This window comes from Aphelocoma coerulescens, chromosome 15 (genome assembly GCF_041296385.1).
Source record: "Aphelocoma coerulescens isolate FSJ_1873_10779 chromosome 15, UR_Acoe_1.0, whole genome shotgun sequence".
NCBI lineage: Eukaryota > Metazoa > Chordata > Aves > Passeriformes > Corvidae > Aphelocoma > Aphelocoma coerulescens.
In genome coordinates, this window is record NC_091029.1 from 9,822,099 (window position 1) to 9,848,875 (window position 26,777).

The 26,777-nt window shown below is 43.3% G+C and overlaps 1 protein-coding gene across 4 annotated transcripts in view; it reads right to left on the minus strand.

Moving 5' to 3' along the window:
• Positions 1-25,239, minus strand: part of BCR (BCR activator of RhoGEF and GTPase) — a 99,806-nt gene extending 74,567 nt beyond the window's left edge. The window contains exons 1-2 of one of the 4 annotated variants that reach the window (XM_069031427.1): positions 25,070-25,239; positions 23,184-24,731 (exon numbers count right to left, since the gene is read on the minus strand). In XM_069031427.1, coding sequence (XP_068887528.1) covers positions 23,184-24,693 — 1,510 coding nt within the window. In that variant the 5' untranslated portion in view covers positions 24,694-24,731; positions 25,070-25,239. Of the gene's footprint in view, positions 1-18,197; positions 18,287-23,183 lie in introns of those variants that run through there. The other 3 variants (XM_069031426.1, XM_069031430.1, XM_069031428.1) reach the window with 3 other exon arrangements.
• Positions 25,240-26,777: the final 1,538 nt, after the last annotated feature.

Below are 26,777 nucleotides of genomic sequence, written 5' to 3' on the forward strand. Positions count from 1 at the left end.
TTAATTTTCATTCTTAAGTCCAGCTTTGCAGCGAAAAGAGGACACAGTCTCCCAAGGACAGCGTATCCCCCAATTAAACATCATCCAAAGGGAACATACTGATTCAGCTGTAACAATTTAGCATTAATCCACTGTAGAATCAGACTTCAATATATGATGTCATACTCTGTAGACCAATGTCTTTTGAGCAAGAAGGATTTCTGTTATGTTCACATGGACAAATCAACATGAGACAATGAACAGGATTCCAGAGCTGGTACTACAAGGCTTTTCTAAATCACGGAGTTTCACCCAGACAATGCTTCAAATGTGGCAGGCAGTGCTTTGAAGAACCTTCTTTATCAGGATTTCACAGGTGTGCATGACACATTTAGATTTTTAAGGTTACAGTATATTCCCACATACTTCAGACTCATGCAGAAAAAAATACTCCCCCAAGCAAATTTATTGGCACTTTCTGACCAGTATTTCAGCAGTTAAAGAATTAGGATTGTAAAATATACTGGGACTTGGAACTCTGGGTGTGGTTACCACTAACCTGAAAGAAACAAGCCAATGCAAGAACGGGCTCATGCTTTGCCAGGGAGACAGAAACAACACTAAATTAAACCTGGGAACTGTGGTAACAGATACTAAGTGTCATTTTGAGTGTCACTGCCTTCAGCAGTGCAAAAATTACAGAATTGACTGCACTTCAGGAGAGCCAGACATTCTGTTCCTGTTAAGCATTAAGTTTTTGCCAGAAGATGCATGAAGTTTATCAGTGAAAACAAACACAAAAAAAGACAATTTCAGTTTCGTTTCATCTTCACAGCTTTCAATGCCTGTCTATCCAAGCAGTAATTTTTTCAAGCTTTTTAAATCCAACTATATTCATGTAATAAGGTGACAGTTTTCTATTTAAAACACAAGCAGAAAATTCTCTGTCACACTTTACACTGTCCTTAACTCACTCCTTTGTATCTGGAGATGGCACACTCTCAGCAGTACCTAAACAAAGACTACAGAGAAAAAAGCCGTTATCAAAGATGAATACTCCTTCACCTCAGCCTTTACACTAAGGACTTCTTTGTATCCCTATCACAATCAAAAATAGTATTGTCTTCCATACTCCTCTCCACTTCTCACCATTCTCCACTATCCCTATATAAACAAATATGGAAGGACAAAGTCTGCCTGTACACTTCAATTTACAACAGATTCCAAACTGATCCAAATAGCTGTTAATCAGAGCTGAACAAATACATGGATTTCTAGGGTAGTTTTCTCCGGAATGGGTCAGGACTACCCTCACTAATCTCTTTAAAGGTGATGAATATTTACGAGAGACAGGGTACCACTGAGACAATGCACAGAACCTTCAAAATGCAAATTTTGACTTCGAATTCCTCCTCTTAAGAGAGAAATAACCCTTGTTCTAGACCTGCATAGCAACCTTGACAAAAGCGCTTGTGCTCCAAAATCAAGCCACAGTTCTTTTAACAAATTAATCTGTGTAGCCGGTAGAGGAAATCCCATCTTGCTACACTGGGCAGGAAAGGGATGAAGATCCTTCAAAGCGTGTTTGTGGAGGATCCCTTTCTGTCACTCCCCATTGCAGTAGATAAAAATGCAGAAATTCCCACCAGTCCCCAAGGAAACAGCAGCAGAGTGTTCATCCCCCGCCCAGCACCTGTAGCAGAGCACAAGTTTCTAAAGCACTGCTGAGCCATCAGCTGTCTCCCGAAGCCCGCAGACAGACAGCTTTTGTGCCTCCCTCCCCTGGCAGCTGCAGGGAGAGCTGTGGGGGCTGGGAGCAGGCTGCTCTCCCCAACACACCCAGGGGAGAGCATCAGCAAGTAGGACAAAAAAGGACTCAAGGAAACGGGGCAACGGAGCAAGCACACAGCTGCCATGTATTGACATCTTCTCCTTCCTTCCAGCTTGAAGTTATTTATTCTGAGGGCTAATGTTTAATGTTGGGGAAATTCCAAGTCCACCTAAGGCTAGAGAATTTAAAAAAAAATATGAAGCACAGTACAATCTTACCTGCCTGCAGCCTTTCTGGGAAAAGGAGTGAAGAGAAGCCTGTCTGACAAAGCATTTTAGTCACCCAGAGCTTCCATCAGCCAGGCTTCAGGAAGATGCAGGTGACAAAGGACCAGAACAAACCCAAGTGGCCATAAGCACTGGCATGTGGCCGGAGGGCCTCAGTCCTGCCCCAGAGCCAGCACCAGATGCCACCCTGGGGTGTGTGACAGCTCCCATACCACAGGCAACAGCTGGGTCAGAACAAGTGGCAAAGTGAAAAAGCCACAGAAGGGAAGCAGCAGCTGAACAGGTGACAGCTCTCAGCAGAACCCAGCTGGAGCCCAACGCAGTGAGTTCGGAGGGTGGTGGCTACAGCAAGTGAATTTAAGCAGTAGGAAAAGCTGCAGCTTTCCCTGGAGCCAAGTCCTCCAAGTTCAGGCCATAAAACATAAGATAAAAAGCAAAACTGACAGAGTAACCATAGGAAGGACAATGGGAGAACCAATGAAACATGCCTGGGTAACATTCACCACCGTCAGTGGTAACATATGAAATGCGTGTTCCCTTTTAAAAATTCTTCTGTGCCTTCCTCCAGTCCTCAGTGTTCCTTCAGCTAAAAAACTGCTATTCTGCTAAACTCGGGTAAGCAGTGATACTCAAATGTAGATACCTATCACATTCCTCTCAGGCCCATCCTGAAATTTTCAAGCTAAGCAGGGAGTTTCACTCCACAGCACAGCTCAGGTAATGAACATCAGCTCAGCTTTGACAGCACCTTCTGGTCTTTAATCCTGTCACAGCTGGTCCACCAGCTGTTTTCTGCATGTACTCTTGCAAACTTAAGGGGCAGGCCAGGCAGCAGAAGTTTGAGCACTAAATTCTTGGATTAACAGGGGTTAGATGAGGCAAATGCATAAGCAGCAACACTCTGAGGAAGTCAAGAATGGAAGCATAGCTGAATGCAAGAGCCACACAAACAGTATTTCTCAAACTCTTTAAACATATACAAACAGTGGCTGAAACTACCTAAAGATATGCACAGGCAAATTTCTCTAACACTGACTTAATTACAGTTAAATTAACACTACCATAGATCCACACCCCATTAACAGAAGTCCTAAGAAAACAAGAAATAAACAGGCGAGTCATCCAACTTTATCACCTACCTTTGCTGTATCCCTTTATCAAGCCCAGACTCTGCAGCATCCAAGCTGCTGCCACATTCCATGCAACTACAGCCAAGAGCCTTTACCTGGTAATTCCTGTGCACAGTTTTGGAACAATTTTTTCCATTAACATGGGCTCCACTTGGAAACAAAAGGCTCAAAGGACTGATCCATGTAACTTATTTTCTCCCTCTAGCTATTACAGATGAAATACTACAGAGCTGCTGGAGCTCCCTCATCCTTACAGATTTAGGAAAAAAAAGGAAAGCTGTGCCCAGCTTGCTTCAGGAAAGGTATCTAAATCAAAGTTAACTAGAACATGTGAGCACAGCCAAAGCTTGGCAGTGCCATTGGCTGTTCCTAATGAAGGCAGTTGCCACAGGGTGCATTTCAGACACATCCACAGGCAGTTATGACATGGATTTGGTCTCCCTTTGCAGTAAGTGACATTCAAAACTATTTACAAAGAAAACCTTCATCTTCCACAAAAAGATGACAGAGGTGCAAAGAGGCAAAGCACATCCCTCTCAACTTTCTTCCACTGTCCTGTGCCATCCCTTCAGGCTTTCCTGCACAACAGGAATCAGCACAGTCAGAAAGCAAACTGCCTTTTACTGTCCCCAGTAAGGTGATCAGGAGACAGGAGCTGGGAAGGCTGGGCTGGGCTCTAGGAGAACCTTGTTTACCAGTTTAGGTTAAGTAACTTCTCTGCAAGCTACTCAGCACCTGCTATTCACGGAGGGTGTAAGAGTGGTCTAGAGATTCCCCTTTCTGCTTTCTTCACTTTCATTCAACCTCAAGAATTTCCCACTGAAGGCACTCCATCCAACACCCACTCAAAGCTATGGCATCAAAAAAGAACTGTAAGATAAACCACCTGAACTGGTAGGATGTCTCTATCTGGCATCTTTAACCAATTTTTTGTGGAAATCTTGAGCCTTCAACTTTGCCAAGCAGTAACGTGATGCCTCCTAAAATGCTCCACTGACAGATTTTTGTTGTGCTCACCACAACTGTTTCTGTCCACCCCTCAAACAGTAATTCTGCTGGATGTGCAGTAAAGCTGTGACACTCCCACCCCCTTCTGTATAGTAGAAACAAGAACCAGGGTCCAGAGACAGCCAAGTGAGAAAACCAGTCTGAGACAAAACGGGTCATGCTGAGCAGCCCCTCACTACTCTAAATGGCTCCCTCCCTATGCAGATACAACTCCCGCAGTCAGCTCTCCTCCACCCCCCCTTCTGCTCTCAATGACTAAATGACAATACAGAAGTAAGGCTTGCTTCTCAGAGCCAGAGAAAACTGAGGGCATCTGCAGCCTACAACGTGTGAATATAAATCACATCCCATCCAAACCTCACACTGTAGTCAAGGCAAGTGGTTTCTAAACCTTCTTTTAAAATAGAAACAAAACCAAAACAAACAACGAAAACAACACGAAGCAGACCACAGCTCCCCTGCTTTTAGGTCTTCCTCACCCTTCCAGGAGTTCAAAAAGACTCTCTGGTGACCTCAGAAAATATCAGCTCCTTCTCATTGACAAGTAAATAGCTGCTCTGTGGAGCTGCCCTATGAAAGCACGGGTTCCTTTATTTACAGTTTCTTTCCTCCTTTCCCACCAGTTATTTTTAAGGGATTATGTTTCCTGTTTTCACTGCTTTGCCTCCATTTGTCATTCAACACAGCCATTAAAGTAGGAGGGAAGTGCAGGGGAGCAGACCAACACAAAGCAAACCTTTAGGGTTCAGCAAGCAAGGGATTAAATGTCACCTCTTCCCCCCTCAGCCTCACCTCTCTCTTGAGCACCATCCAAGACTTTACGTAAATATGGCTTACCCTCCAGCATATACCCAGATTCTGACAGCTTTGACAGATTAGACATTTCAGGATGAATGAGATAAGCAACCTATTCATCCTGGTTTGTGACAGCTACTTACCCTCCCTCTGGCTGGTCCATTTTGGATCACGAGCAACTTGTTCTGGAAAACCCCTGCCTGTATCTTGGAGCTAGAAATGGTGCCACAACAGTTTTTAGAGACAAAAGCAGAGCGATAGAACTCAGATACTCTTTCTTGTTATGCTGTTGATCTGCAGACATTGTCCCCCTACCACCTCAGCACTGGATGTGCTGTTTTCAGGGAACTGTAGTCAGAGAAAAAAGAAAACAAAAAACCCAAAGGGTCTGGCAACAATTTAGAAGGATGCAATCCACAGAACTACTGCCCTCTCCTTAAGCCTTTGCTTACAAGTGTGCTGGCAGCAGTCTCACAAACCCTCTTGATGAAGGTTGTACTGAATAACTCAGATGCAGTGTAGTTCCTACAACTCTACTGCTCCTCCGCACAGCTCTTCTGCAACTTGTAGAAGTATGGTAGCTCCTGAGGACAATAAACAGAAAGCTATCAAAGGTTAAGGGTAACAGAACTGGCTTTGAGTAGATAAAGGGCCATTTTGCTGTTTTAACACCTTTTCAGATATCTCAAAGCTCTTTGCTCTCTGTTCATACATTCTTTACTACAGCCTGACTCCCATCCATCACCTGATACTCAAACACATGGGCTCTCCGTGAAGGATAAAGAATAACTGTTGTAGCAGAAGCAGAGTCAGAAGCATCTCTGCCAAGTCCATTAGCCCCCTCCAAGAGTTCACATGCTCCTATTCACATGATTCTATGGTTCCCCAAGGCTGCTGCTGTCATTGCAGCCTTCCCACCCTCCTCTCTCCCAATCACACCGTGGGGCTGCCCCAAAGATGACAGTGCATTGCACTAGAAGCAGATGATGGCCAAGGGATGGAGGGAAAGGAAAGATAAAAAGCAAAGTGTTGAAACAGGAACACAAAGACTCTGAAATAAAATCTGTTTTTAAGCCAGCTCAGGGTATGGCTAAGCTAGTCTAATGAGGGAGTGCAGTTTGTGCAGCAGCAAATCATACACAGAATCCTTACACAGGTATCAGAGAGCAATTAAGGTTTAATTAGGCTCAGGATAGACAAATCAACACCAAAGAGGAAACTTATTACATATGAAACTGAATCATGTATGGCACATACACACCAGGGATACCAGAATGGTAAAGGGCACTGAGATGGGAGAAAAACACCACAACCCAAAACTGTCAACAAGCGGAGAAATCAGCATCTGAGATGGCAACAGCCACTCCTGGAGAAGATACATTTCTGCTCCCAGGCAAAAGTAACCTTCACTTTATGGGACTGCAAAAATGAAGATATTTCAGCAGTGAAGGAAAAAGCAACTAAAATCATACCAAAGCATCAGGAGATCCTAAGCTCAACATCTGACAGCTCAGACTGCACAGCTGGGCAGAAGGGACAATAATACTGAAGACAAAAGCAATTTCCCAATGCACAAACCCAGCTGACCCTTTCATTGCATTAGGAAAGGCAGATATCCTACCAATACCAGCTAAAAAAGGGCGTAGTCCTCTCTAGCAAAGTGTGCCACTATGGAAGTGCATCACAACAATGCCTGTGCATCAGAGTGCCCTGCTGCTGATAAAAGGCCATGCTGGGGAACACATGGTGCACATGCAGGAGGGCTTAGCTCAGCAGGGCTGTTCTCAAGAGAGTCAAGAAAGCTGTGTACAGTACTGCTCCTCTCAAACCATGCATTCCCTGAGGGCTGGGTATTTCTTTTTCCTTTGAACAGTGCCACCTTATTTCTTGTTACTACCTACTGTAAACAGACTCACCACAGAACTGGTTTAGGGAGCTGCTGATTCAGAGCATCAGCAACTTCACATTTTAAAGTTCTCCTTGAGAGGTAGAACAAGCAGAGCACACAATAGAGTTTTGGAAAAAATAATAGGTACGAAGGGTATAAATAAGCAACCACACAGTGCAAACCTGGACAAAGCTGCTGCAAGGAACATACTGAAAGTTTCTAGGCTTGCTAATATACCACAGATCACAAGACAGTTGCATTCTTGGCTGAGTACGCCAGCTTCTCTCACTGATCTTGCAAGAGAATGTTAATGAGACCTACCTGGAAGGCTTTAAAATTTAGGGGAGTACTGTTCTGGCAGGAACTTACTGGTTAGTAAGTCAATCTGTAACACAAATTACCTTTAATGTAAATGCATCTTTCTAAGCAGTTAAAACACAAACAACAAACCAAAAAAAATCCAAAGCAATCAAACAAAAACCCCAAACCAAACATCAACCCAAAAAAACCCCAACATACAGATCTGCCTTTGGAGAACTGCAAATAAGAAAAGCCGGTTAGTCTAGCAGTCAATCCTGTAGCACAGGAAAAATGGAAGTTTTCTCAATTCCTGTCTCCTTTATTGTTGCCAGCTAAAGGCTTGGTTGACTTCTTATGCAAACTCAGTGGGAGAATAGACTGGACTTCCCCAAAATATTCTCCTGCCACAACATTTCTGTATTGCAACGTACCATTCAATTAACAACAGTTATGGTCAAAAGAAGTGTCTCTTGCACTGTAATAAGTGAACAAAAGTCAGACCCCTGGATTCTACCATGCCAAGAGCCATAGAAATTCTGGGAGAAAAAAACAAAGACAGAAGAGCTTCCCAGAAAGGAGGCTGGTAATGAGACACAAACTACTTTATAGCTTCAGTTCATTTACATGCATTAGTAACTTAAAAATAGGTGTTTGGTTGGTTACATAAAAGAAGACGTGGTCACCAGTATGGTTCTTTATCATCCAAATACTGCAGCATAAACCAACAAAAAGGCAATAGATCTAACTAACGTTTCCCTTTAGGTCCTATCCACAGCAGGGCTCTACCAGAAACAGTGAAAAGAAAAGTTAAACCATATTTATCTAACCACTACAGGCAGAGATGAGCAGGGATAAAGCTGATTTAGCATCGATGTTACCACCTCACTTCATGGATAAGATGCACGTAGTAAGTTCTAGAACCAAAAACTAAAGGTCAGGGTCAAGATCCCAAACCTGTCATCAGTAGATGATCTTGGAAAAAAAACCCCTTCAGTTTCCCTGGATGGACAGGGAATGTACCCACATTCCTGAAACACCTGCAGATCCCAAGAGCAAATAAGCCCATATCATTACAGCAGTGCAAGAGAATATATGGAAAGAAACCCCCAGTTTTAACAGTGTGTATCCTTCCTCTTTCACGCAGAAAATCTTAGACTGACTTTTCTCCTCCCCCACTCCCATGTCAGGAATAGTATCCTTATGTACATTTTTTTTAAGCCAACCTCCAATACAGCACATTGTAACATGAAATGACAAGTTATCCTTTTAAAAGTTAATAACTGAACTTAATCACAAGTTTCACACAGACTTTTATATTATTACTACATTTCAATATACTTAAAACCCAGGACTTTCTAAACACAGGACTCCCAACATCCTTAGCACTATTCCTGTCTCCAGGCCTGCTTCTCTGAAAAACATTCACCCACCCCATTTTTGCCTTATCAGGAACCTGCTACATTCCAAAGGGCTGTGCTCAAGGTTGTAATGCTTTTTTCCAGGCATTTTGCTGACTATTTCAGTGCCAAATACCGCCCTTTGCAGGATGCACTTTTTTGCAGGAACTCAAAACTTGAGACATTTCAACAGGGTTGCACAGCATTGCTGACAGAAAGTAGATTGCTGTTTACTTCAATCAAAGAGAAAAAGTGTGTCACTTTGTGTATTTTTAAAACTGAGAATTAATAATTGATATTTGCCTCCACACAGTCCTTTGATCCCAAAGCAAATCAAGCTAAAGGGATACATTCAGTAGTACAGCTGCCCCTGGGGTAAGGCAGTGGACACCTGCAGGCTGTGCAAGATGGAGAAGAACAGGCAAAAGAACATGAGTTTGCCCTTGTAACAGGGTGCTGAGTCCTGGCAGAGCAACGAGACTTTCTCAGGACTGACAGACTGAGTTGTAGACAGCACAGTGTTAAACAGAAGTGGTTTGCTACTCCCAGTTTTCCCCTACAAATAGCAACCCCTCCCCACTGCCTATGGCACTGGCTGACATCTCCCAGGAACACCTGGTATGCACGCAGAGATAGGACACACTCTGACAGGTTTCATTTGGAGCCACCTTCAAGGACATATTAAACGATGCAGTCAAATCCACTTAAATACCCAAGAGAGTATCAGAATAAACCCGTTAAAAGGATTATTCTACATACTAGTTGATTTCTACAACAGTTGTATTTGTTGCAAAAGCCCTTTAAATGAATACGAGCTAAGGAAATCACCTTGGAGCTGAGGCAGACCACATAGCCAAGAACAAGAAATCGGCTATTTTAAAAGGTTCGACAATGCAGAACCAGACCCAACTCTGCTGAGTTGCTCAAAGTGCCTCAGAGAGTAATCCTATTTCGGGAATATAGGGAGTGCTCTGGGCTCAATGAGTCAGCAGGGTGGGGCACTTTTTTTCCATGTTTGTGGACTGAACAGGAACAAAAAAAAAGCAAAAGAAGCTGGAAGCCAGAAATGGAGCACCTGGCTGGTGCACAGGCAGGAATTCAGCAGGGCTAAGTCAGAAGAGTTCACAAATCTCTGCAGAGCCAGCAGTCACAGGTAAGAATAGAAGTCTTATCGGGGAGCCACGTAAGCATTCAAAGTAAAACTGAACAGAGAAACTGTAAAGATATTACAATGCTGGAAGCTACTTGTATTTTCTCCTGATGACTCTTGCCCTCTCCTTGTTCAAGACTGAGCTTTTAAAGGAAATCACACTATCTGACAGAAATCTTAGTTGGACTATTAGACCAGGACATGACATTTTATACTTCAAAGCAAACAAATGTAAAAAGGCCTAGGCATAACCTCTAAGCCTCCACTTTCCCAAAAACTCTCATCAAGGGAAAATATTCACATAGTTACAAGATGCAATATTACAGATGTCTCATTACAGTAATTGCATCATAAAAAATGACATGAAATCTCAGCCCATGAACACTCACACATACACTCCAAGAAAGCAACCACAAGTTACTGAAGGAGGTCCACTCACCTCTAAAAGCTGTGCTGACCTGGCATTCATCCTGTCCTACTTCCAGATGATTTATGACCTAAACAACCTTTTGGCAGAAGCTGGAGACCTTTTTAAGTCTTAGTAAAACCAAATAATTGTATCTTCGTTTCATTTTCTCCTGGTCATAAGCAGTCAATGTATTTGCTGATGTAATAATTAAAACCACAAAGTACTTGCATAGGCAACTGGAAGGAGAGTCAGTCATACAGACCAGGACGTCATCAGGTCTGTCTTGCAAATACTTACTGTAAATACACCTTTCCCCCCATTTTCAGTCTTAGCGTCCCACTTAGATTTATTCTACAAAACAGTTTCAAATATCTGCAAGCCCTTAGACAGCTTTCACTCATTCATGCTCCCCCAGCAGCAGAAAGGGAAGAGGTACTCTGCTCAAAGGACACCCCAAAGCAGCTGGATAATCATAAGTGAAATTGCTGAAGTTAAACATGACTCCTCAGCATTAATGTTCCATTGTTACTTGAATTAACAGCCCTGGAGTCGCAGGGGACTGGGTGTTCAAGTGTAAATTGTCTTTCATGGCATTACACTCTCGCCCCCAACACCAACCAATCAGTTACTGCTCCACCAGCAACATTTGTAGGAGGATAGATTAGGATCCATGGTTAGAGGGGTTTTGTGCTTTGGTTGGGTGAGTTTTGTGATTTTTGTTTGATTGATTTTGGCCCAGAAAAAACCAAACAAAACCCCCAAAAATGCCACAGATAAATTCCCTGATCCAGTTCTCAGCATGACCCGAGAAATGAGCAATTGCTGGCACGACTGACAGGGCAGCAGGTCACAGCATGAGGCTTTAGCACCAGAGACAATTTAAATCAAGGTTTAGCCTCAAGGAGCATAATACAAAAATACTGGAAGACATACACAGATACATGTGTAAGCCAAGGCAGCTCATGCTTCAGATTTTAAGCAAATAAACCAAAAAAAGGAAGAAGTAGCAAACCCAGAAATTAACACATACGCAGCAAACACAGCCACAGGCAAACATAATCCAGATTCTGGACTTATTGAGGAAACCAAATGGGTTAATATGAACACAGAATTAAGGAGAAAAAAAGAAATAGTGGAAGCAAGCATATGAATTGTAGAAGTCAGTAAAAGGGCAAGCCCTCCAGCAACAGAACTCAGGTTTTTTCATTGTGTTTTGGTTTTTCTGTTTTTCCTTTAAAAGTTAAATACAGATATAAACTAATTTCTAAACACATACCTATAGAAGAAGTTAATCAATTTACTAATTAAAGCGTGATCCAGGAGAAATGCACCAAATTTGATTTCAGGACACTAGAGCTCACAAAAATGCAGCTAAAACCCTGAGTTTCAACAACTCAAAAGACTGAGCTGCATATTTCCTCATTAACACACTGGGAAATTTATTTATGCAAATCACTATATTAAGATAAAAGCTTGCTATAAACCTAAGGCTGTTTTTAAGTTCCCTTTTCATTCTTTACATGTGTTTGGAAAAAAACTTGCAAATGACCCGTTTCCTTACAAACCAGAAAACACAACCACAAAGCAACCAATCATTAAGTACTATTAAACAAGCCTGTTTCAATGTGCGTCAGCCCTACATGGCAAGTGTCTATTAATGGGAAAACCAGTTTTAGCATCAGAATGTTTCCTTAACCAGCAGTTTTACAAGGAAAAAATTACAAGGAAAAGTTCCTAACAAAGTTTAGGTAGAACTCTCTAAATTTGCTTGTGTATTTGCATCAGTTCATATTTGCACATACATTGAAACCAGTCTGAAACACCAACATACAGAATAAAACATTCAAATTAAAAATTCTTCCTCTTCAGATTCTTCTTGTGCACATATATATTCAGAACACATTTACATAACAGATCATCAGGTCTCCTTCCTTGCTTTAAGTGGAGACACTGAATTTCAAACATGCTCTGGAATGGAGGACAGCTACTACATGTAGGAAGATGTGTAACCCTTTATCTGCAGTAGAAATTTTATTACATTTATATATCAGCACAGAACAAAGCAGAGCTTAAATCACATTAGTACGTATTTCAGTTTGAGCAGAGACCACAACAAATTATGTATAGGTCAGTGCTCAAGCCTGAGTGAATTTGGGGTAGTCAAGGTCAGGCTAGGGCACGTTTGCTGAGCACACATGTGACAGGTCAGTCCCATTCAAACAGCCCCGATCACACCGGGGTGTGACACAACCTCAGCTGGCTGCAGACAATGGCCCAGCTGAGAGGAAGGCACCTTCTGGTGGTGTCTCAGATATTCTAGAGACATAATAAATATCTTTTTCTCTCCATGAATACTGAAAAAACCCTACCTAACCAAACTTGATTTTGAGAGAGTCCTAGCTCAGATGACTGGGTAAAATGGAAAGCACATACCTGATGTTTTGATGTAAACACCATTTTATTGCTTTGTCAGGCCATTCTCCCCTTTAAGATGGCAGATGCAGTATAGCCAAAAGAATTATTAAATAAAGTAAAAATGCTCTCCAAATTACATTACTGTTTCCATAGCACCTGTCCAGGAGGCATGGCAGATGCATATGGACAGCTAACACAGTCCTCCAAGAGGTATGTACAAGAAACTTCAAAACAAAATTTCAGTTCTTAACTGCCTGCCCAGCATAGCTCTGAGCCAGCTCTCACCCACATCAGTGTTGCTACTGAAACAGCGTAACTTGCATGCATGTCAGTTTTAAAACATTGATAACTTAAGCCTGTGAAGACCCTATCAGCTCTTTTGAAGTCAGAGATCAAGCACACCTTTGAATTTCAAAATCAAAGTATATTGGGAAATTCTGGTTCAGGTAGTTATATAGAAACAAACAGCTAGTGCTGTGGAATTTCACTCACAGCAAAACAGTCACTAGAAATTCCCTGGCATTAGCAAGACCTCGATCAAGTCTTTCCCAAGACACTGCTAGAGATCTTAAGAGTAGCCACTGGTGTGTTCAACTACTCAATAAAACAAAAACAATAATCCAAGCAAAAAAAAACAACCAACCAAAATTTGTTAAGATCTCTTGCTCCTTCCTTGCTACTTATCCAAATGCATACCTTCTTTCCTGATATTTTTTTCCTATTGAGAACACTGACCCTTTTAGCAATACAGAAAAACTGCTAATAGCAAGTTGACTTCGGCTCTGTGACTGCATATTTCACTCAGTGCATACAGAAGTTGCAAAATCCATTTGGATTAGGAAGGGTCAAAGTGATGTATAAATCCTATGTAAATATTTCTATACAAAGCAGCATGGTTGCTCAACAACTACAAAAGAAAAAGCTTATGGGTTTGTGGAACTGCTCAGCTGTGCTCATGAGGACCTTCAAGAAATTCAGCAAGCCAAATAGAGGAAGTGCCTCTCCAAAGCCTAAATGGGTGCAGTGACAGGTCTGCATTCTCTGCGCTGTGTGTTTGTACATCGCTTAAGAATACAGGGAAGTGGAAAATAATTGTCTTCACTGTGGCCTCATACAAATTCATAGGATATGAGAGACCTTCTGCTTTCACATGAAGCAGAACCCAGCCCTCATCTGAATAGCAAGAGCACCAGACCATGTAAACCATCTCAAAACTGCCATCAGTCTCTCATCCCTGCCATGCAGCACAGATCAATTCAAGAAGGCAGTCAGGCCTGTAGCTCAATACACTACCTGAAACACCAAAGGGAAACCAGGGAATTTGCTTGATCCCTATCATCTGAAAAGAGCATGGAGACCATCAGTCAGGTCTGCCAATGACCCTTTCGCCAGAAAAAACCTGAACTGTTGCATAAGTGTAAGACAGCAAATGGTTTCCAGGTTCCCTGTTAAGGTGAGCATACACTGGCTCTTCTAGATATCCTCAAGAACTAAACACAATCCTCTTTGTCAAACACCAGCCCCCTCACCTGATCAGATACATGCTTATCATGAGTTCTGTTAAAGCAGCCCCTGCCTCTGGGCCCATTACAGTCACACGTTTCAAGGGAAAGAGGGCAACAGCAGATCATGGAGAACTCAGTTCAGCATACTCCATTCCTATGAGTAAGTTCCTCAGGAAGATGCCAATGGAGAAAAGGCTGAACAAAAGATTCACCCAAACAATTATTCAGGAGACTGTTAAGCCCAATGTATTGCTCACATTAAGTGCACCTGCTTTCTGTCAGAGTTAGAAGCAGCTCTTGAGGGCCTCTGAGGATCTTGCTTACATGAGCTGAGAGATACTTGTTCAAGCTTAGGAAGCCTTTGAGACAATACTCTGGATTTGACTAAAACATTCTCTTCCTGATATCCATTTCCCCATATCAGGAGACACAGATGATCAATACTAGGACTAGAGAAGTGGTGTATGTCCCCAGGCTAAAGAGTGTATTTTCATATGACAGCTTGTCAGGTTTTCCTCCTTGCAGTTCAGATTTCACTCGTCAGCTTTCTAGTAGAGAAAAAAACAAGGAATGGACTGTAAGACATGCTGCTCCTCACTGCAGCCTCTGATGTAGTGCAGGATGCCCATCACCTATACAAGACACTTTTAATCCCAGCTAAACACTGGCTTTGGTATCCACCCCAATCAGGCTTAGGTGGGAGAACTGCAACAGAATTTTGCAACTGGACAGTCTCTGCTGGCTAATCTAGAAATTCAAATAAGTAATTGATACAGCTGGAAAAGACAAATTTATTCATCCAAATACCACGATTTCCTCAAAGACAGTTGAGGCATTATCATGTTTTCTCAGAGCGATGTCAGTGATTTCATCCCTGTCAGACTGAGAGGTCCAACAACCACCTCAGGAGAGTGTAAGGAAAGTGTCCTACCCAGGGAAGGGACTCCCACACTTGTTCTACCTAAAAGGATTCAAACAAAGGGGAAAGTTTATAGAAGTGACAGGCAAAGACAGGGGAAGCACATCCAAATCCTCCAACAGTGATCTACTGTTCTGAGCATATTATTTTCTGAAACTTTACGGCATAATATCACTTCAGACCACTATAAGAAAATTTCTGGAACAGCTCTAGGTTAGCAGGAAGCAGAACTGAAGATGAGGCAGTGAATTATGAACTGAGGCAGCTGGACTAACAGTCACAGAAACAAGTGTTCTGTGCCTTTGCTCACTCTAAGCACCATAACCTAACCTCTTTTGGGAAGCCCTGAGCCCAGCCAGGGACTGTCTTCCTGGGCAGTCACACCCTGTGATGTAACTGCACTGCAGCAAATCAGTGCTGTGTTCAGATGTGACACCTCCCTAGTGACAACAGACCAATTACATTCACTTTCTAGCAGCTCAGATACATTTGGAGCCTGATGCTCCAGGGAACAAGGTATTTTCTTTCAGAACAGGTTACTCTAGGAAGCTGCTGGCCCATTTCAAAAGAGCACACAGATGTGACTGCAGGCAACTGAGGGTTTTGTTGGTTTTTTGGTGGCTTTTTGTGTGTTCGGTTTCTTAAAACTATCCTAACAACAGCCTGCTCCAGCCTCACCCATGTTGTGGGTTCAAAATGGGCACTCCTTCCCCAGCTCTGCAGCCAAGGGAGTACGTAATCGCTGATAACAAAATAGCTGGCAAATACCCCATCGGAGAAGTAGCTGCATTTCAGTGCAGAGTCTAGAATATTCTGAAGTTCTTAAGAAGTAAACACACATAGTGAGCCAAGGCTGCACAGTGCACTTCTCCACACATCAAGGAGAGGAGCTGGAGACCAAGTCCATGAGTTACTCACTGTTAATAACTCCTCCTGCAAGGGCTGCCTGCTTAGATTTCAGATAATACTGTGTGATCCACAGCAGCCTGCCATAGTTGCTACTGTGCTGTTGTCACAGATCAATCTGCAAGTAATTTCAGGCTTTTGGATACTTCAGAACTTGTGCAGAAGTTCCTGAGGAGGATGGGGTGTTTTTTAGGGGTTTTAAAAATATATTATTTTTAGAAGAAGGAAGGTTGTGGTGGATCTACTCTCCTGGAAAAGAATCCTTATCTTCCTCAAGATAAAAAAAAAAATAATCAAAAAACCCCACCCCATCCAGTAGTAAGAGATTGGTGAAATGACCACAAGTAACAAAATAACAGAAGGTAACGACTAGGCAAAAGGCCTGTAATACCAACAGACATAATTCAGTAGTATAAACCAACACGCTTGAACTTTACCAATTCACTCTTCCTACAGGACAGTCCTTGTGGATTCTCACACACATACTCCTCATGTACTCATGAGCAACTAACTTGACTCCAGCTGCCACATTTGGGCAGAGCTTTCTCTAAAGCAAAGACTCCAATTACATTTGCAATAATCTGATTACTACATGAGCCATAACCTGGTTAAGAAAGGGTCTGAGAGATACCATTCTGGCAGTTAGGAAGAAGACAGAAGGGAGATGGAGATGTGCTTTGTTGTTTTAGTAACAGACAGATTTGCAAACTGCAGCCAGATTTTGTGACAGAAATACACCACATTGTCCTACACAAGACAATTTTACCGTTTAAAACACATACAGTACAATTTGAAAAAAGTTTAGAGGAGTTACGGATTTGTAATACTGTCTCAGCAGTAAGACAACATTCAAGGATTTACTTACAGCTTATGGTTACTTTCACATCAGTTGTAATTTAAAGCTATGATCAGGAAAGCACTCCACTTTGTCATCAGTGAGCTGGCCAAAACCTGCTTTGTACTCAAACTGGTGGTTTGGAAGTACTTCATTCACATGCAGCTCACCCAAACTAACCCATGCCAGCATTTCTCCAGTCACTTGCAGTGTACCCCTCCATCTATCTGCCATTCAACCTGGACTAAAACACCATTTCTTTTCCTACACGTGCCAGCAAAAGGTTACTAAAGCCAACAATATTTCATCAGGGAAGAACAGGATCAGGCCCTTATTATTCTTTCCATGCTTATCTGACTGAGCAGAATAAATCAAAGAGGAGACAGTAAAAAAAACCCCAAACTGCTGGTCTTGGTTTCTCTGGGGAAAAGCAAGCTCCAGATAAGCTGTGCCTCCAATCAACACTCTGATTTTCATGACCAGCAATATGCTTCCCTATGGTAATTGAAATGGAGCAATTCTCAAACAGCTTGCCAAGTCTCACCTCATTAACCTTTATGGACTGACCTCCAAAATTCCTTGAAGCTGAAATACAGGTCCCCCTCGCCTCTGCATGATAACTGTTTACCCCTAAGAGGTTGGGGAGCAAGGGAGGGCATTAGAGAGCAAACTGCTAAACATGCTAGAACTGGAAGAAGAACTGTTTCCAGGCTATTACTGGAGCCCAAATCTTCACAGGCTTAGGCCTCCTTTGCTGGCCCTTCTTTCAGATAGCCTGCAGAGCCAAATTTGGATTAGAAATCACACTCCCCGCCCACAACTCTTCTTTTAAGAGTCAGTATATAGCTCTAGTGTGCTGCCCAATAGTCAAAAAAAAAAAAAAAGCATTTCCTAACCCACACTTGAAGGTTTAGCAAATTCTCTAATTAAACCTTATTTTTCTTTCATGCCAAATCTGTTACTCAGGATGCCTCCTTGCCATTCCAGTCAACTCATTTTATTACTCAGTGAAGTCTCAGTGAAGCTTTCTGGTGGCAGTGAAAAGCAAGCTGTCCATGAAGGAGTGACTAAACGTGGTACTTAGCATTTTATCCAAATATCCACACCACAGATATTAGACAAATAGAAGCACTTAGGAAAGATGGCAGAGCAATTAGTTCCTCAAATTAGCAAGCTCCTAGCTTTCTTTTTCTCAGCATTAGCTTGAGATACCATAACTGCAAAAATCAAGAGTATAATGTTCCAGTTTTGCACCCTAGAAGTCTATACATGGGGCCATGTATATTTACACTAAACAACAAAAATCTTCAAGGTTAAAACCACACCCATCAACTGCTTTGCCAGAGATGAGAAGACACAGGAGACCAAAGCACTTCAGCCACCAATATAATTTCACTGCTTTAAAGTCTATCACCTACACACACAAGTAAATCACTTCATAAGTCACTGCAAAGCTTTAGGGCTCTAGCCCCTGGCTCTGCAAAATCACCATGCTAGAATCACCTGGGTCCAATCATTTTGGTATACAGCACAGCATTCCAGTCTGTGGTCATCACAGTATGGATGCTGCATGGACACCCCTATGACTCTGGGGCTGCTTGGTCCTAGCTGAGTTCCTACAACACTCCCAAACTTTCAGCCTGCACTGGTAATACATTTCACCTGCCCAGCCACAGCCCACTTGCTGCCTCCAATAGGCCCAAGTCTTCTTGCAGCAATGGCAGCTGCACAAAGCGAGCTCATCTGCACTGCCAGAGAGACCACTTTGAAACTGTTAGTAACTGCGCAGTGAGGACAAGCAGCTTTCTGACCCACTACTTGCAGAATTCATAGCTCTCTGTCTGTTTACTCCATAGGAAAGTCAGTCCCACTTTGATCTCCCTGTCACAGACCATGAAAATGAGCTTCACACAGGCAGATGAGGTGACACCAGCAGTCTCCAGGGCTCCCCAGTACCAGACAACTCCTATGTGGGTTGGTTTACACTCCCATTTCAAAGGCAGGTGCTTTGTGACTGCAGAAGTACCCGATCTAGGGCAAACCTAAGAAAAGAAAAAATAAAACCTATCTACATGCTATTACTTCTTGTAGACCTGAGGTAAACATTAGCAACTCTGTGGAAGAAGGAACAAAACAAACACTTTAGAGTCCACTATAATCACTGGGAACATAAATCTATTAAACTCTGCAGGAAGGAGAGAGAAAGAGAGGGAGCTCTTCACTCCCCCAGACTAAGAAGAGGGGAGTGGTAGTACAAGTATCCTGATAATGTCAAAAATCTCAAAAGCCACTAAATCGCTGAAAAGCAAGACAGGGTGGGGGGCTGCATTTAAATAGCATCTTGGCATCAGTGCTCCTAGGAAATCACTGATCATCACAGGAAAAAACTGTAACATTTAAAAAGTAATAGCAAAATGAACTAAACAAGTGTCAGAGAAAATTTAAACTGCATTATTAATCCAATGTAAGTCACAGATGGAAAGTAGGATCTGTGGCCAGCAATCCTTAAAATTAACAAGCAATCTGAACATTTTAAAAGTTCCTACATTTCAGCTCCCCAAAAGGAAGTATCTCTACACAGTGGACTGAAGTCTGCCTCAGCTGCTCAAAGGAAAGTTGTGCTCCTGAACTACAGCAACAGGACTGGCATGTTGCCTCAGGAGTCTGCAAAATCCTGCAAAGAACTTTTCAAATTACATCTTGAAACTAAAATTCACAGAATATAATAGTGGGTGGAAGAAAGGCAGAATTAAGAAACTTGTCTAAGATCTCAGAAGATGCAAATAACTCAGGAAGCAAACCCTTGCAGAAACTGGTAGAGAACAAGGTCCTTCCATGATGATGCAGTACATGCTTCCTTGGGGCTTTACAAATAAGTAGTGTCAAGGTTTGCCTTAGAAGTGGGAAATTCAGATACTTGCCTGTCTGTTCAGGCATTTAAGGCACACAAAAACTGAAGAACCCACAGCTCTAGGTAAGTCGGAGTTTTAAAATGGCCTTCTGCTGACAGAACAGGAATTGTGAGGTTTGCAGTTCACATGCATAAATTCCACTGCTCTTTTCTCTCCCTACGTTGAACTCACTAAAAATATAGAGAACGTTCCATGCTCTCCAGAAAGGGACATTCAGAACTCCCACATTTAGTAGAGGCTAAAATAAGTAAAACTTCACTCCAATGGAATTAAATGACACATATCCCCAAACTGACCTCATATTGAGCACTGTGGTGGTTGGTGGTTGTCTAGAGAAAGAGCAGGCATGACTCTCTCAGAGCACCACCAAGTCTTCTCATGTGAACAGAAGTTACTCCTGGGGCACCTTGAGGGAAGCAGCTGTGCAGGTAAATATTATTTATGTGGACTCCAGATAGTTTCCATGTTATTATGCAGACAGATAAAATCATTTCACACAGAGTGAGAGAGCATGCACTGATTTTATGCAGCAAACTCTAAAGCCAAGCAACAGCTCCAGTGTGCTCCTTCATTAACAAACTGCTGTTAGTTAAAAAACTGTCCCAGCTGAGGCCATTGCAAGGCCTCATCAGTCGGTAACAGCACTGTGCAACTTTCCCCTTTACCATAAGCAGAAATGCACAAGTCACTTTTCTCATGTCTATTTCTGCAACTAATGTTTAACAGAAGGCAGAATTTTAAAAATCTTGTTCTTTCTTCACAATCATAGTAAAGATACTCATGCTTAATGCAAAGTTAAGATGTAATTTTTTTCTATTCCCACTACAGGAAATTAGTGATACATAATTAATCCTAATATAAATATCTTTGCCCAGGATCCATTAAGTACATTTAATAGAAAGTACAGCTATTACCAAATCTCAACCCTGAAGCTCTCATGCTGCTCCTTGGAAAAAACTGAAAGTCTACTACACCTTGGTCTGCCTTAAGGTTTTTGATAATCCATCTTCAAAAACCCGGATTCCAATTTTGGCTGAGACCCCATTCACTTGAGAGTTATGTCCTTTTTTTGTAATACAAAATCAGGAAAACATCACTTAACTGTGAACTCATGAAACAATTTGGACAGAACAGCACGTGTCTGCTGGCCTAGCTCAAGGCACATTGGGACAGATCCAGACAGAAATTTCAGATTGCATTTGTCCACAGCATACTCAGCATTACTATAGGAAGAGTCACCAAAAGCAAAGCCAGAAAACACACAACAATCTGAATACACAGGGAAGTCAAATACTATTGAACAAACCCTACTTGATGCTAATTAACATTAAGGCTGGCCAGAACCTACTGTGATTCAAACTTGCACTCTGCTCAAGGAAAACTTTAGAGAAGCCTGGCAGAACCAGTGACTGAGCCACAGGTGCTGGAAAATCTGTCTGGATTTGTGAACGGCTTTGGTATCACATGGTCATGGAGAACAGTCCGCATCAGAGCAGGGTAGTTGGGAATGGGAGCCAGCCAGCTAATCATACAGTGGTCTCTCATGCCTTTTGTTTGTTTTATGAAAAGGAGGTTCTGCCAACTGGTTTCAGATCAAAATTCATCCTAATTGGGAAGGAAAGAAAATCCATATAAAATGATGGTCAGTAGGAATTAATCAGAAACACAGTCCTTCTGAAGGCATAAGCCTTTTTGGTTAAGTAAAAAGTTGCCACCAGCTAATGTGCAAGACAGTACTGATTAGCCATCTGGTGAAAGTTCCTGCTAAGATTGCCATGTCACCCCCTGTGCTGAGGAAAGCAGAAGGTGGATCAGTTACATTCTGTCCTTGCCTGCAATGTGTGGTCATCCTTAGGAACATGACACAAAGCTTTCCAGCACATCTAGGAATTTTAAGTGTTCTGACTTTTCAGCTGCCTTTTTTTTAATCACTGCATTCCACTGAATTATTTAAAATAAAAATTATCTACTGCCTTTTTGAAAACTGAATTTATCCTCAAGCTCTATCAACCTTTGTTATTTTTACCCCTTTGTTTCCTTCTGCAAAAACTGAAATTGCCAGGAGGCTTCCCAGTCATCTAAAGAGCATCAGTAAACAAGAGCAGAGACAGATGGCTGAGCTCAGTTCAAATGAGCACAAGACTCAGCCTCTCCCCTAAAACCCAGGAAGAATGCAGCAGTCACAAAGAGAAAACAGGGATGTACATCCAATCTGATATGGGAGAAGTCACTGTGAGGAGGTGCAGAGCTTCCACGTATGCTGAACATCCACTACAACTGTCCAGCCTTCTAATAATACTAATGGGATAAGAGGATGGCAGCAGGGGACAGAAGAGTTCTCCCTCCATAGTTGCTTCTAAAAGTATAGCTGACAAAAACAATCAGCAGGGAAAGTAAAACCAGGCATCTTCTTCCAGCAAACTTACTCTTCTGAGAAGTAATAGAGCAAACTCTCACAACCTGAGAAAGTGACATCTCTGACAGGCCTCTCAATTCACCCACTACTACAGCAATTTGGTCCCATTGACGAATAACATGTTAATCCCTTATTAAAATGAAAGATTCAAAGAGACAAAGAAAACCCATGAGAGATTTGTAATCACAGATTTGTAATTAAAGGAATCTTTCAAAACAAACACTCCTATTTTTTTCATTCCTGGATTTGATTTTCATTTACTGCATAGGAGACTACTGATGTTAGCACAAGGTACTATTTACATTACATGCTTTGCCTTGCTAAATACATTAGACATCCACATACATTCAAAAAATCCATCTGAATTAACATAATTCCTTGTCTCTTCCACCTATAAACTCACTGTGATTCCACAGACACACCTGCATGCCTGAATGACTTACATAAGAACGGGTTGAAACATTGCCCATTCTTCCCCAAAGGAAAAGTTTTATTCTGCTGAAATTTAGTTAGCATTTTTCCCTCAGGACTTCCTGATATTCCAAGTTCTTCCTTCACTCAGAGACAGCAGAAAGCTCCAAGAACAGGGCTGCACAATCATCACCTCCAATCAGCTCTAATTGAAGGTAGACACGAGACAGAATGAGAAAGTAACACTGCAATTAATACAGACAGGAAAAAACAAGATTGTGGGAGCAGCATCATTATCGGTAAAGCTCTGGCAAAACCCTCAGGTTGTGGCTTGCTGGCACACTACCACCTCTGAGGTAGAGTTTACATACTCCATAGTGCACGAATACGAGGGAGGGAATAATCTGGAGGTGAATTCACCACAGATGGTGAATACCTGGTGAAGTTCTGGCCCCTTTTTACCTCAGTGTTCACACTGAAACTTTTAAGAACTGATTAACATGGGACTCCATTGATCCTCTCAACAGAGGCCTGAATCAAGCCTTCTGGGAATCCTGAATTCCTAAAATGCTGTCTGATATATACTTCTATAGGATGTTCCTAAAACAGCAAAACTACAAATTAAACACAGAAATCTCACATGAAACAGTTGCCCCCTCAAAGTGATTCACCCAGGGTCTCCCATTCATTTCCACGATGCCATTCCCTGCTCTGTACATTTAAAAGACTAAGCAAAAAGCTGGTACACACCTGTATCCCCATGCAAACAGCTGTCCTGGTGACATCTCCCAGAGGGCAAATCTCCATCACTTGGCCAGATCTGTCCTGTTTTTCGTACACCCACAATAGTGGCCTCAGACACGATGACCTGCTGCTGCCGGTGCCGTTTTTGAGACTGGGGGGTTGGTGGGCTGCTGCTGTCAAAGGACTGCTGTGAGTTCTGGGAGGGGGAACGGCTTTTATCCCGATACATGCGGTAAGTGGTGGGGCTGGGGGAGACATGGCTGGACTGTCCTGAGGAGAAGTCTTCCTCACTGGAGGTAAGGTTCTCATTAGAGCTACAATCAGGAGTATATCCTCCTCCAATATCTTCAAAACTCCTGGGGGAATAAGATCTCCTGGGCCACGTGAGATGTTTTTCCTGGTCAGTTGGGCCCTGATTTCGCAGAATAGGTCCTTTTCCTTCTCCTTCCCCCATCATTCCACCAACATAGATACTCTGATACGGCTGAAAGTCCATGGGCTGCCAAGGTGAGCGGTTGCTGCCATTGGCATTAATCAGGTTATCTTTAAGAAACTTGGGGTTCAGTTCAGCATCCTCATATTCTCCATCATAGAGAAAGCTGCTCTCTGAGGACCTTCCCCTGTAGGCTGGCCTCTGGAACTCGCTGAAGCTGGGTACCATGTTAGAAGGGAGGGAGTGCAAAGACTTTTTGCGTTCCATTTGCATGGCTTGGCTACCAAGGGAACTTATTTTATCAGAAACATCTTTATTGTTGACCTTTACTAGACCCTTCTCATGATGATACTCCATGTTCACGTAAAAGGGCTTTTCAATAACATCCTTGCTATCTCCAGAAGAATGGGAATTAACCTTTTTCATTCTCTCAAAATTGGACCTTAGGGCTGCCACACTGGTGCTGTTCCCTCTCTCCTTAGGTTCAAATGACCCCTCCTTCTCAGCAGATCCCACTAGTCTGCGAGTGGAAGCCGATCTGTGTTTTGAAGGAGAGCCATCTGTATCACAGCGATTCTCCATATCTTCTACAACTCTCTTCAGTTTCTCTTCACCATAGTACTTACACCTGTCCTGCTCTCCTTCTCCATGGTGGGGGCTGTCCAAAGGTGACAGGTCTGACCCATCACTCTGGGTAGACAGCTTCCGCATAGAGGGTATCCTAGGTTTGAACTTTTCCTCCCCATGGTGTGACTTGCTTTTTTCATATTCATCTTGGTCAGCAGACTGGTTATGATGCAGGTCCTGGATCTGCTGCTCTGCACCCCCTTCAGGCAACTGAGAAATACGTTTAAAACCCCATCTCTGTCTATCATAGCTTTTTTTCTCCTTTGCCAGAAGAGTCTGCAGGTAAATCATGCGGAACCTCTCCTTGTTAACCTCCATCTCCAGTCTCCGGATAGATGCTTTGCACATCTCCAGTTCCTGTTCAATGTCTCCCACAGATTTCAGCTCCATTTTAGGAGGCTCAGAGTCTGCAAATTGTGCTTTCCAAGCCTCTACAAACCCCACAGGGTCCACCATTTTGCATATGGGAGTAAGTGGAGGATACGAGAAGGAGGCTGGAGAGAGAGATGGAAAGAAAAAACCAACCGGATCTCACATGTAGAAGCAGAAACAGCTCGGTCAGGGTCAACTCAGCGCGTCTCTTTCACGGTCCATGCAGGGCACTGGGAGGCAGGCAGCAATCCTCTCTCGCAATCCTCTCTCCTCCCCGTCTCCTTCTGCTTTTGCCGGCCCCAGCCCCGCGTACACTCGCTACTCTCTCTCCAGCATGACTGATCGTTTGCTGGCGAACAACAATGCTCCCACCCCGGCGATCCCCCAGCACTTCAAAGCGCGTGGACAAAGGAGCGGGCTCGGGGCGGGGGAGGGAAGGTAAATATCGCCCCCCACCCACCTCCTGTCGCCGCCGTCCTGGGTACGGTCCTCAGCGCGGCCACGTTCCGGAGCCCTCCGCTCCGCGCTCCCTCGCCAGCCCCCGTGTTGTGCTTTCTATTTCTCTCTCCTCCTCTCCCCCTGCCCCTTTCCCTGTCTCCTCCTCCCGGCTATTGTGCTGCGCTCGGGGCGCACACGGTCCCCGCGCGGGGCGGCGATGCGGCGGCGCGTCCCGGCCGAGCTCCGCCGTTACCCGGCGGTGCCCGAGCGCCCCGCGGCCCCGCGGGAGCCCCCCCGGCGGCGCGGCCCCCGCTGCCCGCGGCAGCCCATCGCGGCCCGGCTCCGGCGGCGCTGCGGAAGGGAAGGGAAGGGAAGGGGAGGGGAGGGAAGCACCCGGCGCAGGCACTGACACGGCGCTGGGGCCTCTTAAAGGGGCAGCCGGGCCGGCCGGGCCGGGGGATCCCGGGGGGGTGGGGGGACAGGGGGGGCCCAGCGCCTTCCTGATGGCTGCCCGTGAGACAAAGGCAAAGTCGTGAGCGGTCCTGCCTGCTCGCACTTGCAGCCACAGGCCTGGGCATCATCACACCGTACAGACACGACCGTAGCTAAGCCTCCCTGTGCACAGGGAGGTATCCATTCCCGTTCATACAGCCATGCCCTCATATATTATGTATAAACGCCAGCACGTCTCTCTGCTCTCTCTTGTGTACACACCAAGGCTCGCCCCCCAGGCACTGATGCAGCTCACCTTCAAAGGTCACGTTTTCCCCCACTCATGTAAGTACTGATTAGTAGCAGGCTTGTCATTCTCTCAATCCTACCTTCCTTGCCAATAAATGACAAGCTGGATTTCTGAAATGGGCAACTAGTACTCCAAAATAACTCTGATACTGAAAATAAAGGCTGCTTTGTTTGGGCATTAGTCTCACTTTTGTCTTGTATATTATTTAGCCCCAGTAACTCAGTCCCACACTTCACTTCTGGATGAAGGATGGCAAATGATTTAAACAGAATTCTGGCTGCTGGGTATTATTTTACTTCTGAAATCACACTTCCTTCTGAAGTACACAATGTTGCTTAAGGTGTGTGTCCTTTTCATGTATTAATTCAACCTCTAGAAAAAGGGTAACGAATACAATCAATGTTCCATCTTGCCTGTTCGGAAGACAGGAAAAGGTGACATGTATCCCTCATATCCCTGTAAAACTGTTGCTTTCGTTTGTGGTGAAGCATATCTTTTCTGGTACGTGTTGCTAGAAAAGAGAGTGGGATATAGCCCTGATAAGAACTAATAAAATCCCATAGGAAGGAAAAGCACAGCTCCACAGGAGTAGTTCTCTCACCTTTGAGATATGTACTGTTTCAAAATACATAAAACAGTTTTCCTCTTCATGCTTTTTTATATGCCAATCAAAATATTTTGGGGTACTTTCAGATATATCACAAATGGCAAATCATGTATTCATTCATATTGCATAGTTCATCCCTCCTGGTTTTTGTTTCCTGGCTTTAACTGCTTTTCCTGCACTTGTTTCCTCGGCTTTTAACACATAACAGGTAGTGGCTGACCTATATGGGAAACAGATTATGACCTAAATGGTAATAAAATCTATATATTTAATAAATAACTCTATAAATCTTTCAAGAATTCCGAATCTGCCACAGAAATAAAATAAAATGTGTTTTCTCCTTTAATACTATTTGTTTGCTTAGTGCCAGTTTGACCAACA